Below are 14,207 nucleotides of genomic sequence, written 5' to 3'. Positions count from 1 at the left end.
CCCTACACCTCTGAGCGTTGCACGGACGGGGCTGCTGGAGCTCTGGGACCCCCCTCGGCTTAGGCCGCCCAGCACCTCCTCTGGCTGGTGCGGTGGCTCCGGCTGGAGGGACACATCTGCTTCTAAACACGAGATGTTCTACCTGACAAAAGGTCTCATGCTGGGAGGAGAGAATGTGGAGCCCTTCCTTGATTTCTTTCTCTGATGTACGACAAGCCTAACTCCCTTAAATTCCATTCCAAAAAGCCAGCTGTGCCAGGAAGATAGAAATTCCCAGGCCTTGCCATCTGTGACTTTACGTTTCCTCACGTTGTGAAGGTCCTCCTTGTTACTAGAGTGGGTGCTGCCCGGCTCCACACACATGCACACAAAACCAGCTTTTCTAAAACACCATGTTCTCGATTCTGAAGTGTTAACTGGTATTTAATCAGAGGAACCGGCAGAGGACTCGTGGCCTGCTAATGTGGGAATAAATGCTCACTCCTGCCCGCTCCTTCCACGGGGACGCAAGGTTTCCGGGCAGCGGGCTGCCTGCTTACACAACAAAGCCAACTGGGCTGTGCTCCAGAAAATATTGTCTGATGACCTCCTGTTACAGCTGCCTTTTGATTGATAAACACTTCAAGTGGGAACGATCTTAAGGGAAAATTAAGTCTTTTCAGCTTGAGATTGGCCAGTCAGAGGCTCCCAGATGCAAAGCTCATTAACTAGTTTTTGCAGGACGGGTTATTAGTAAGAGCTTACATGACAACATGCCATCTACTTTTGTTCTGCATTTCAGCAGTTCCTACTGAGTCAAGCAAATATCATGCTAGCAAACAAAACAATGAATATAGTGTGTGCACACACACATCCCTCACCTCCAAATCCTTCCGAATGGCTCTCACTCATCTTTGCTGCTTTGTACAATTTTATATTTACTTCACAAAACAAAGGAATATTCCTTACCTTTCCGTGTGAGATATTCTGCCACCAGGGCTGTGACATGGACATAGCACATTGCTGCCTACAATGAAAGACACAGGCTTCAGAATCACCATTTATAAAGCACGTCACAATGCTCACAGACAGAAATCCAAAGACTACGCGGACTTAGATGAGATCTCAAGGGATCAACTAGTGTTTCTAATGACTGACATTTTGCCTTTTGAAAAAAGTGGAACAATTCACATAAACTGAAATTCTGAAACTGCAAATTGAGACGAATAGCAGTAAATTTGCTAAGGCTTGTTTCTATTTAAAATTATTAAATTTTACTGTAAAAGATTTTTCAAAAGCGTTTTTTCTTACTATAGCTAAAATTTCAGCATCATTTCTCTCAAAGGGAAAAGAGGAGCATTTGAAGAAAAGGCACATGCATTCCTAGATTCTGAGAGAAATGCTCACATTGCAGAGGTTAATATGTTTTTCTCTCGAACTGAAAAAAAAAGATGAAGTGACTTTTTCAAAAAAAGAATTCTCAATGAAAATTACAATTTGGTGTTAAACATTATAGACACCTTAAAATGAAACAAAAAATAAAAATAAGCTCTTTTCACCAAGTTGCCATGGTTTATAAAATATCAAAGGTAGCTGTTGGAAATGAACCCAATGTAAGGTTCCAATATCTGATCCCTGTTTTTGTCAGAATGATAGAAAAATTACTACCACTAATAGTATGTAATTCATCTTTATTATGTCTAATGTATATTTTAGATTAAACTTATGGTCAAATGGAATGCACTTTGCATAATCAATAGGTAAAAATAGTTACATAAATTTTTCAGATGTGGAACATAATTGTACTGATGTAGGCAATTTGAGAGGTTTAAAGGTAAAAGCACGCTTCCTTGGTAACACTGTTGATCACACCTCCATGTCTTGGGCATGGACCCCGGACATGGACCCCGTGGCCATCAGCCCATCCTGGGAGCAAGAAAAGAACCTGCCGTACTGCCCATTGGTTCCCTTAACTTCTCGTTTTTCAGATGCGTCACTGAGACCCTCTGTGGCTCGCTGTCCCAGAGTCAAGGAACGTCAGATCTGGGATTCAGTCTGTCTCTGGAGCCCACACCCCCAGCTCCGCCCGGACATGGCTACTTTCCCTATCACATGCCCAGATGGAAACAGACTGTCTCAAAGAGGAAGAAAAAGCCACACCCTGTCATGACTTTAATAGTAGGAAAATCTAATTTGATCATAACATAGCTGCATTTTAGCTCTAGAGAGGGGTTTTGATGCAGAAGCTGAGCGCACCTGCATCAGCACGCACCTAGCTGAGCATGGCCGTTTTCTAAGAGCTTTCCAACAATGCGTGTTTGGGACAGAGACAGCCCCTGACAATGCTGTAAGCTGTGAAAATGCTTAGACGACAATGAAGCAGCCCGGAGCCCAACACTGTTCAAATACTACGTATTTTTAACCATCTGCTCTGAATTACTGAGCAATTTTTCTCAAAACTGGCTTCTTTCAGTGAAGGGGGCATAACTAGCTTTCTCAAAAACTGGGATGGAGAGGGCTGCAGGGCTACCTCGGAGAGATCGCCGTTTTTGACGTGGATCCTGGCCATGCTGTCCAGCCACGTCTTCCGGAGCTCGGGAGTGCTGGCGTAGGACTTGGCCAGGCTGTACTGGAGGTCCACCAGCATCTCGGGGTCGTTCTCGTGCTCCTTCATCTGGGCCGTGGCCATCAGCACTGTGCGGATCCTCTTGGTCAAGTCCTTCACGTCCGAGGAGAAGGTGGTGTGCTGCAACGAGGGTGGAAGAGGGGCCGGGGCTTTCAGCTGCGCCCTGTCCGTCTGTAGTTGTAGCAAATGACAAGGTAGTGTCTCAGGGGTAACAAACAGAACGGGACTGGGCCACCCACCTTGATGAGCCTGTCACTGTTGGCGCAGTTGTTGATGATAGACAAGGACTGCTGGAATCTGGTTCCCCCGATGCCGACGACGTCTGCTATCAGCTGGCTGACAGAAATGATAACCTAGGGACACAAACGTGAGCAAGTCAATTCACCTTTGGGGAATGCTCCAGCTCGACTCCTGCCTTGGGTTAGGATGTGCATGAGGATGGGGTGGCAGGGAGTCTGTGAGCAGGGATCACGCCAGTGTGGGAAATGTCTGAGCCATCTTTTCCCCACTTCCAAGAATTATTCCAGAAGGTGACTCTGCTATTCTTGAGTCTTTTGTTTGCACAGCAAAGTGCTAATCAGGAGAGTGTAGAGGAATGAGAATCAGATAAGCCCAAATCACTTGGAGGGTTACTTACCTACCACTTTCTCTAGTAAAAAGTGAGACCTTATTATTTATCTCTGTGGTTTCTGGCTTGAACCTATATGTACTTAACATTCAATAAGCAGACTATCCTTTGCATTTTTTATTAAAACATATGCATATTAACTACGCATGGGGAACCTGTCTTTTTGGGGGTCTATAAATACCAACGTCTTTACCCAGTTACTCAAACTAAACTCTGGACCACCCCCCCGGCCTCTTCCTTCACCACACCCAGGTACAGTCAATCACTAAGTATTGTCAACTCAACCTCCTCTTCCTTCTAACCTCACCATACCTGACCCAGGACACGATTCTCTCTGGTCTAGATTTGACCACAGTTTCCCCAAGGTCTCTGTGGTCTCGAAGGTCTTGAATTTCTGATCTATTTTCAGCACTGGAATCCAGGCAATCTCTCCAAACATGCAACGATGCCTCCTCAACTTGTTCTCACCCATACTCTCAACTCCACTAGGAAAACCTTCTCCACTTCCCTGGATGGGCCCTTCCCCATGGTACATCCTGGCCTGGACCATGCTCACTCTCCAACCCCTGTTCACCCTTCACATCCTCTGGGAAGCGCCCTGGTCCCCTCCCTGGTACACTCAAGCTCCTCTGTTCTGGCCCTGGGTACGTGGAACAAGGTCTATCTGTCCTCCAGCAGATGACACTCCATGAGGGCCGGAAAAGGGTCCTTGTTTGTTCATGGTTGTATCCATGAATCCTTGCATGCAGTTTGTAAAAAACAAATACTTGTTTTAAAAAAGGCGTAAGTACAGAGATGGAGAAGGCATTCCTCTATGTGTTTGTACAAAAATACGTAAGAATTTTCAGTATTTGGCATGGTTCGCAGAGAATCTGGGACACTTTCACTCTGGAGAGATGGCAGGTGTGTCAGCAGATGGAGGACAGAACAGAACCACTTTGGGTGTTTTTTGTCTTACCTAAGATGTTCACTGTGAGGCATCCGCACGTAGGGTCTACATGGAATTCAATGGAATTTCAGGCAGTCCAATATTGATTCAGTATTTAAACGTCAATTTACCGATAGAAACACATTCTGGGCCCAAATCTTACAATGTGGAGGAAGAAATAAACCAGTAAACCACTAAACGTTACTTCTGAGTTCTCCATCTCGAGGCCAGACTGTGTCATACTTATGCTGAGGTAACTCAAAGTTTTCCCAGTCAAACAGGATTCCACAGAGCACACCTGTGCTGGAAAGGTGATGCGCACGTACCTGCAAATGTGTCCGGACGAAGGACTTCTTCCCCGTGTAGTCAAAGTTGTTCCTCATGAGGAAGTACAGCAGCTGGGAGGCCTCGGTCCGGATGGAGCTCAGCTTGGAGTTACAGCACTTGAGAACCTCATAGCACAGCGAGGCACACATGTCCGCCCGCCCCTCGTAGAACGTCGAGGGGAACTAGAAGGAACACGGGAGAGCAAAGGAGCCCCAGGAGGGTCAGCGCGTCTTCAACTCCAGGGGCCCCGCAGAGGAAAATGCGTGGCCATCAATGGTGGTCACCCCTCCCCCAGTGAAACAACGTACCTTGTAAATTAATGACCTTAAGGCAGTGAAGACGTTTTTTAAAGCCGTTTCAGACTGATGTTTTTGAAGAAAACACAGGTAGACGTCAAAAACTTTTTTCATGAGCGGGTTATGTCCGTGGTCAGCCAGGAGCTGGTTCTTAAAACACACAAGACAAGTCATTTAGTGAGACACACCAGACACCAGTAATAGGTTTCATTCAACTCTCAGCCTCAAAGGTTAAATTTTCCAGGTACTAAGATGGCGTATAATTTAAACAACCTTGCCATGAACCCTCCAGGAAAGTGGAGAAGTCTCTTGTAGTACGAATGAGCTTATCAATAAATTTACGCTTTGGAGAGTTTACTTCTTCCTATTAAGGGAGGGACTACTTACAAAACTTCCCAGTAAACTGTAGTATGGTTTAAAGGACCACTGTTCCTCAGTACTGACTGGCCTTCTATCTATTTATTCATTTTTACTATTGCCAGCAACTGATACAGAGGTAATATTTATGACATCTTAACTGTGAAAAAGGAGTGCCATTACATTAGTTTCCAGCTAATTAACGGGCTGGGAAGAATACTGAAGTGAGGTGTATGAAACAGGTCCTCTACAAATGAGGGCTGTGTCTTTTTCCCAGGCTTCTTGGGCACTGTGTTCAGCCATGAATAGCCAGACAGTCTGGTGAGGGGGAAAACTTCCGCACAGGCTCTGCTCAGGCACCCTTTCTCATGGGCACAGATTTGCACAGGTCAACTGGGTCTCGTCATCCTCATCTGTGTAACAGCGAGCCTAAAACAGAGCTTGCCAGCAACTGGAAGACTCGAGGTCAAGGAGAGGGAGCTGAGACGCCTACGCTGATCTAGCTCAGTTAAGTGGTAGCCAGCAGGATTTTAACACATCATGGATTTCACTTGACAAAACAAGACGAGAAGGCCACCGTTCATTACTTCTCCTTGTTCTTCAAGATTTCCTCACACCAGCAGCAAATTCGCACTGCTTAAACATCGAGTAAACCTGGCTGATTAAAACTCCCAGAGATGCTGAACACGCGTGGTGGGTAGAGGTGTCCCCAGCTAGAGGCCAGCACGTAGCCACTGTGTCTAACGTGGTTGACTGGAGGCCTGCATCTTTAAAAACAGGCTCGTGGGAACAAAAGTGTGTGTTTGGGAGAATGGATGCATTCTGCACAGGCAGGCAAAAATGACTCCCATAAAAAAATGTCCAGAGGCCAGTACCTCAAATCAGTCTTAAAAGTTAGCTAAATGAACAAAGAGAACTTACGTCCACCAAATAGTTCTGTTGCATAGCAAATTATGGCTGAAGTAATAGTTTCAAGATTTACCTCATCTTATTGTTGGAGAAAAATTTTTTACTCAAGGAATAAGTCTTGTTTTTTAGGACCAGTGATTCACAGGTGTATTCACGGCTGGTCGGACACCTGGCATTCACAGTGATCTTTAGATCATGAAATACTGAGGTACAGTAGTGAATTCCATTATGTGAAAGAAAAGCAACTTAATGAGCAGAAAATATGACTTAATTAACTGAATAGGATATAATTCTCAACCATGAGCAGCTGTTCACCAACTGGAAAAATAGAGGCTGTTTCCAGTGTTTGGGGAACTGCTTACATGGTTTGCTGTCTGTGATCACTGCTTTTCCCAGGAGCTACAGTCCTTCCTAATTATGGCTGGATTAAGGTTTGGGGGAATCTGAATACGTGCTTTTATCTTCTCAGGACTCTTTGCTGTAGACACCCAGGAGAGATGGTTCACATAAAAATTGCTTTGCACCTGAACTGGCCCTTCTCCAAGTTCTTACCACTGGCATTAAATCTTCCTTCCTTTCACTCTTTTTGGTTAAGGTTTTTGCTTCCCATTTTCAAGATTTAGTCTTCTTGGGTTCTGACCACAAAATTTGATGAAGAATGGAGTAAAAATGCACACAAAGATGCAACCCCTCATTTAAAGGGGGAAAGGACCTTTCATCTTGGACACATCCCAGTTTACCAGCTGCCTCCCTTACTTTCCAGTCAATTTTCTTCTCTCTCTCTGTGCGCCTCTCTCTTTCTCATTAGAAAGTAATACACACTAAACTAAATATCTGAACATTCAGGAAGTCCCAGAGCAGGATGGAAAGCAAAAGAAAAACCACCTTCACTTTTCCAGTCATACATAACCACAGGTAACAGCAGAGTATCTCTTTCCACTTTTATATCCCTGTAGACTTTTACTGAGGATGGGAGAATTTCATTCGGGAAATTAAATGAGATGTTAGAATAACACAAAAGGCACGACTTATTTCTAGCCATAAGGTGGAGAATAGGTTATAAGTAATTCTCAGGAACTGTCTGATGTGGATTCAAGTTTGACTGTCGTCACACAGCTTCCGAAGGGAAGCGGGCCTTTCAGAGAGTCAACACATGGAATCAGTCATTTCCAAAGAGACAGGAACAGGAGAAAAACAAACTTAAACTCAGGTGCCAAAATGAGGTATCTGGAACCATGTTATTTAAGACAACTACATCCTTCTTAGGCATATGGCATTTATTTATATTTAGACATTGATTATAAAATAACTTTAAAAATTGAGTTTTAGAGAAGAGCTGTTTTAGCTGCAGAGGCTCACCACCACCAAGACCACCCAGACTTCATGTGTGTCTGCAGACCAGGCTCATGGCTGTGTAAACTGGACCACAGACTCCCTAGCAAGACCCCCATGATCCGAGGGCTCTGCGTCCTGTGGTTCATGTTGCTCTTTATTCCCATGGACTGGTCCTCATTGTGCAGTTCAAATCAAGAAATGGCTCTACATGAATTACTTAAAATACACTTTTGGATTAAAATTTTGAGCTCATTAAAAATATTACCAACCATTTACAGGTCACCAGCCAGTTGGGACTGTACTAACAGACATTTAAAATGGCCAAAGAATTGTATTTTTCTGCATGTAACTACCTTGGTTTACAGAACACCCCTTTGATGTATGAAATAACCTATATGAAAGTGCCCCCCCACCCAGCACCAGCATCTGGTAAGTGTGTGATAATTTTCTTCTTTTTTTCTGTATGAGAGATCATTCAACTACCTTGGTATTCACCCAGCTCAGCCCCTCCCCCTACACACACACACACACACACACACACACACACACCCGACTTAGTGGAGAACAAGGGATTTGATAGGCCAGGTATGCAGTGATCTTGGGCAAATCTCCTAGCCTGTCTCAGCCTCAATCTCCTCATCTGTAAACTGGGGGTAAGAAGACCTATGGGCCAGGCTGTGAAGACTGATGCTTGAGGCACAGAAGGCACTCATTAAACAGCAGGAAGCTAATATAATAATAAACCAGAATCAGGGCTTAAATCTTTTCAAACATTTCCTCTCATTAAGAATGTGATTTCTTGATGGCCTTTGGCAATGTATTAGATGCGGTCAATTAAGAGACTCAGTAACGATGGGGCTACATTTGTGGAAGATGATTTTTCTGCAAACAGTTATGTCAGCTAATCCCATGTAATAATTTAATTTTTCTGATATGCTCCAATTGATGCCTCAGCTGAGTAAATATTTGCAAAGGGAGATCCTCGTGGCTGCTGTGCAGTGGGCCCCTTGGACCTGTGAATCCAGGCTAGGGAAGCCTACAGCTTGGCATGACATCCCTCAATGCCATAACATCTGCCCATCTTCACACTTTAAATGGGGCAGGGGTAGGGATGCTGAGCTTTAAACATCAAAGATTTTTGCACACAGGCATACAGACCTTGACAGAGATCACCTCAGCTCTGAAACTCAATCTTCCCTGTGGGTGTCAGGAATCAGACACCTTACCATAGGACCAGAAAGGCATGAACATAGGGGAAAGTGCTTACTGCTAAACTAGAATCAACATCTGAGCTCCTATGTCAGCCAGACACAGGGTAGATGTTTTCGGACACTTCAGTAACAATCCATTATACAGTAGGCATAATTGCTATGTTCTAAGTAAGGAAATCAGGGCTTACAGACGACAAGCAGACCCGCCCAGGGCTTAACATCTGGCTAAGGGTGGAGCCGGGAGCTGAAGCCCACGGTGTTTCTGTACACATGGCTGCTCCCATGTGTCCTGGAGCCTGGCCTGTATAGTAGAGCGTTTGGCCCTTCCCAGGGTCATCTCCCTTTAAACTTACAGCAACCACAGGAGGCAGGTCCTATTTTTTCAATCTTACAGACGAGAAATCTCATCTTACAAATGAGAAATCTTAGGTCTGGAAACATGAAATGATTTTCCCAAAGATATTTATCCCACAAGTGTTACAATCAGTCTTCAGAGACCGACAGATGCTCGTCCTCTCTTGCATCAGAACCTGTTTGGTGGCCAGACACTGGAGATCTGGGAACCTTGACCAACACTCTTTTAATATGAAGCAATTCACTGGAGCCCGATTAAGACCCTCAGGCTGTGCAGTAAAGAAACTGTTGCTGCTCTCCTGGTGCCGCCGGATCACACCTGTGCTGCCCGGGCCCTCACCTGCCACTGTGCCAGGCCCGCACCTCTGTGCAGCCCCAGGGCTTCCTGCTCGTTTACATGCCAGGGCCCAGGCAGACAGCAGGTGACAGTGTCCCAGCTACTGTTCTGAACTTACAGTCGCACAGTCAGCACTGCTACAGGTGTAAGGGCAAATGCTCACATTAAACTGCCTATTTACATAAGAATTTTGAACTAAAAATCTCCAAAAGAAAACAGAAAGAAGTTTGAAATATGGTTCTAGCAGAGTGATTGTTCTCAGGCCCTACTGTTCACGTCTCACTTCCAGAGTCGATTCAGTTGGCCAGAGCCTAAGAACCTGCATTTCTAACAAGCTCCAAGGCCTGCAGCATCCTCCAGCCTGGGGACCGTAACTGAGGGCCACTAAGAGCAAGGCTCCTGTAACAGGACACTGCTGCCTCCTGACTCATCCTATTAGCACATGCATTTCCTCATCTCTCAACTGGGTTCCTACTTATGACATTTCCTGGGGACATGAGTGGCATGGTTGCTAAGAATGAAGGCAAATTATAATAAAGCAACAGGAAATGGGTCACCACTTTAAGTCTGTCTAATAAAGAAACATCCTTCATGAGAAGAGAAGATGAGGAAAGCACAGAACGATTTAGGGTGTTTCCTAAATACCCTTGCAAATAAACACACTGTTTCAGTATTCATTGGATATTAACTGGAAATGGAAGTAGTCATTGACAAAGAATGAGAAGGGTGGGGTTCCTAATGATGAGAGAGGCTGAAGAGACCATTTCAACTGACTTGAATATTACTAAAACCTAAAAATAAGGCCAATATTGTTTTTTACTCTTGATTCCTGAAATGCTCCTATCATTTAATTTAGTAGCAGATCAAAAACAAAAAAAGTTAAAGGTGAATGTGTTTTTATGTATTGCTTCCTCTACCTATAAGCATCTAATTTTAACCGCTACCATGTTTGGATATGTTTAAAGATAGTAGAGGCAGAAATGCCCAATTAGGTGCCCATATTTATCACCATGGAGGGCACAGCAAAGCCACATTCCCCACAAATGCTTCCCTCTGGCCAAGTGTTAACCGCCTCCAGAGACCGTGTCCAGCATTTGCAAGCAGGCCACACGCCCTGGCCAGTTAAGCTGTATCCTATTTCAGGGAATTCAAGCCATTAACTGTGGAACGGTTTCATTAAGGGAATTTAAGGATTAATGGTTTCCTTACAGGGGAAAAACAGTAGCTGCAGTAAAAGTACAATATAGGAAGTTCTTGTTGGTTCAGTTAAATAAGCAATAAGCATATTGAATTTAAACGGTCAGGCTCTGATCACGAACAGCTGCTCAATACAAACCTTAAATGCCAGGGTGAATAGAGAGAGGGTGTCCAGAGCTGTGAGGCACACCTCAGTGGCAATATTGGCTTCAAGTAACGACTGGTGGAGCACGTCTGCGTCCGAGTGGCCATAGCCTGCAGGAAATCATAGCACAAGGTCACTGCCGGCAGCTGCAGAAGGCAGGCTGGCAGGACAGCAGAGTCACAGTCAACTTTTGATTATTTCCAGAAGGCTTCCTTCAGGGCCTTATCTGCCCGTTTTTGTCTTTTTTTGGGGGGGGCGGGAAGGGTTCAGTAATAATGTTTCCATTCAATGACAACTCCTTTACGACTCTGGAAGAGAAGTCAGAGCGGTAAACATTATGCGTCTGCAACGCGCCAGCCATGATTCTGTGAGCTTCATGTGTATCATTTCATTTAAATCCTCGACAGCCTGATGAAGTACATTTGTTATTTAAACCCGTTCTGCAGATGAGGAGATGAAGGCACAGAAAGGCTGGACAGCTTGTCTTAGATCACACAGTTAGTAAATGGGGGAGCAGGACAGGCACCTGGGGCCAGAGCCCATCAAAGGAGCCACCCGACTGAGCTGCTAGGATGGGGAAGTGGTGAAGGAGACAGAGCTCTGGAGCCTCCACACTGAAGGGCGGCAGCACAGCCCAGGGAAAGAAAATGAGCCGAGGGTCAGGCTGCTGGTCACTGAATCCAGCTCCGCCCCTTACTGGCTGTGTGACCCTGGGCAAGTTCCTCGACCTTTGTATACCTCAGTTTCCTCACCTGTAGAATGGGGATAACAACAGTTTATACCTCAAAGGGTTGTGTGAGTATTAAATTTATTCGTCATTGTGAAGCCCTTAGAATAGTGCCTGGCACAGAGTGAATGCTGCAGAAGTCTTAAGTTGATAACTTAAGATCTGTATTATCAGCGAGAATCACAAGGGATAACCAAGAGTTGACTGCACTGTGAATGGTATTCTACTTGCTTTAACAAAAAGCATAAAAGCCACTATGTCTGAAAGTAATGTTTAAGAAAAGGAAAGAACTTGAAGAATCATAATTTAAATACAAACTTGATACCTTCTGTATGTGGCTATAAAATCAATTTAGTACTGATAAAATATAGTTTGACATACAATTTGAGATATTAAATTATGAAATGGTATGCATTAGCAGAAATATATATAGAGATGCAAAGATGTCACAGTATTGATCTAGATTACAAAGAAAGACGGCAATATAATAAAACATCATGTAATCTTTTTCTCCATGGAGCAAAAACAAATCCACACTTACTGTGTAGGTAATTTTCTCAATACTCCAGAGAGAAGGACATTTCATACAAAGATCAGGAAAATGAAGTACAGAAAACCTAGAGAATTTTCTTGAGGCCAGTAATGGGGGAAAAAATAGAAACTACACTCCAAATTCCTTATCCAGGTCACTGTACCAGAATCCCTATTGTTAAGATAAAATAAAGTAACTAGTATGATGTTATTCTGACTTTAGTAAATGTCAGAATTAGAGAATGGTTTTTGAAAGGCTACAAAAAGCTTTTTAAAAAAAGGCCGAATTGCTCTTTAAAGTATGATCAAAAACAAAACAAAACAAAACAAAACACTATTAGGCGCTTTCATCCAACTTTGCTTTGCTTTTGAAACAGGGGTTTTGAGTGGCCTGCATTATTTTCACACTTTGGCAGAGCAACTGTGTCCTTACTGAGGCTATGTAACAAACACATCTAGCACAATGCTAGTTATGTTTTCTCTTTATTTCTGCTTTTTTTGGGGTAAGGAATCTAGCAAAAAGAAAGATAGATTTTTTTTTTGGTACTAATATTCACTGAACCGTTTTTGTTCACTTGGCAAGGCATTTGAACAAAGGCATTTCCTCATTTGGCAGTTTGTTTGGTGATATACAGAGTCCTTGAAACAAGGAAACAAACAGATGGATGCTTATTGTTACAGTAATCACAGACCAGGGCAAGAAAGGACAAAAAAAAAAAAAAAACCCACCCCTCAAAATACAACACCTTTTATCAGACCAACCAAAATTATCACACAGGTCAAAAGGACCCTATATTAAGGGCTGCCATTTACCTCAAATGAAATTTGATAGGCTGGGTTAAACTAGAACAAAGCACTTGCTTTGGTGATGATATTAATTGTTTTTTTCTGCACAGAACTATCCTTTTCTTTCTAGACAACCCACTGGATAAGTGTCTGCAGGTGTGATCACTACAGATGTGATGGCCTACACAATGAAGAACTTCCTCAGAATTTACTTACACCTGGCTGAAATTCTGGAACAATTCAAGAACTGGAATTTTTCAATGTGCTATTTTTAAAACATATACAATCAATGGGCCATGCTAACGAATGACAAAATTTCTCTAAGCTACTACACCACCCACCCATAAGCCATTACACTATCTAATTTCTTTTAGAATAAGAGATTAATTTAGAAATCTGTCTGCCTGTGTCTGAATCATATAGGAGTAAAAGAAATAGTCCTTTTAGCCACAATTCGTTATAAGTTGCTTTTCGAGTGACAGAGACTGCATGGACAATTTGCCTGGGGACACCCACCAGGGGGTCAAGCCTGTCTGTCTCAAGGCCTGGAACTCTAATCAGTGGTCACCTTGTAACAAGCCAACACAGGAAAATGAAACTGAGCTGGCAAACCCAAGAAGGGGGTCTTTAGAGACACAGTAAGTAAGTTCTCTAAGCATCGATCAGCAACTTTTTTAAGGTGAATAAGCAGATTCTGATACAGGCCAGCAAGGAGTGCTGTTAACCCTACTGACTTCCTCTAGTGGGCAGTGGTGCCTTGGGGCGGGGCACAGGCACCAATGGGCTTCACTGAGGCTGGTCCGGGTGGGGAAGGGCTTCCCTGATGTGCAATCTCTAGCAGGCATGTCATGGCTTGCTTTAGAGTCCTCAGGGTTCACTGCTCACATGGATACAACTTTCATTCTGTTGTCACTCTGATAGGTGATTTATTCTAAAATCCCCCAATCTTTTAAACACTCAAAGGCCAAGGGTGAGACTTTTTTTTCTCCCTCTAATGTCATCTGCTATGTTTAGCCTTAACTAAACTTACTCCATTTTATAAATTCCTGTTTCCTGAACAGCTTGGTTTAGAGACGCTGACTATATCTGTAAACCATCCCTCCCTCACTGGGAAGGACAGAAGCCCAATCCACAGCCACTCGCCTTTTCCAAATGTCAGAGGACATTTGGGGCTAGAAGAACAACTCAGATGTTCTCACAGGAGGCACACTTTCATCTCGAAAGCTGCCTTCGCCTGTCATGGAATCAGAATTCTTGTTTTTAATTTTTTACTCTGGCCCATAATATGAATCCAGAAAAATCATACATTTTACAAAAAAATATAAATATTGAATGGCAAGGAATCTTCTTGCCAAATGTAGTAAACCTAGCCTCCCATATATATTAACTCATGGTCTATAGCTTTTACTAATTGCATATATTTATGCAAAATATCAACCAGATCAACCACTACACAATATATTATTGATCTCCATCTCATTTTTATTGCAAAAAAGGTTTTCCTCACAGGTGGGCAAGGAGAGGAGAAGAGAAT

At 43.5% G+C, this 14,207-nt stretch overlaps 1 protein-coding gene across 15 annotated transcripts in view; it reads right to left on the bottom strand.

The window, feature by feature from the left end:
• The window catches only part of DOCK9 (dedicator of cytokinesis 9), a 256,298-nt gene that overhangs the window by 25,392 nt on the left and 216,699 nt on the right, over nt 1–14,207 (bottom strand). For all 15 annotated transcript variants that reach the window (XM_032496729.1, XM_032496730.1, XM_032496733.1 and 12 more), the window contains 6 exons: nt 10,624–10,739; nt 4,797–4,934; nt 4,488–4,670; nt 2,845–2,958; nt 2,510–2,725; nt 949–1,006 (listed from right to left, as the gene is read on the bottom strand). In XM_032496729.1, coding sequence (XP_032352620.1) covers nt 949–1,006; nt 2,510–2,725; nt 2,845–2,958; nt 4,488–4,670; nt 4,797–4,934; nt 10,624–10,739 — 825 coding nt within the window. The remainder of the gene's footprint in view (nt 1–948; nt 1,007–2,509; nt 2,726–2,844; nt 2,959–4,487; nt 4,671–4,796; nt 4,935–10,623; nt 10,740–14,207) is intronic.

This window comes from Camelus ferus, chromosome 14 (genome assembly GCF_009834535.1).
Source record: "Camelus ferus isolate YT-003-E chromosome 14, BCGSAC_Cfer_1.0, whole genome shotgun sequence".
Lineage (NCBI taxonomy): Eukaryota > Metazoa > Chordata > Mammalia > Artiodactyla > Camelidae > Camelus > Camelus ferus.
Note: the sequence above shows the minus strand (reverse complement) of the source record. Positions and strands in the feature narration are given on the sequence as shown.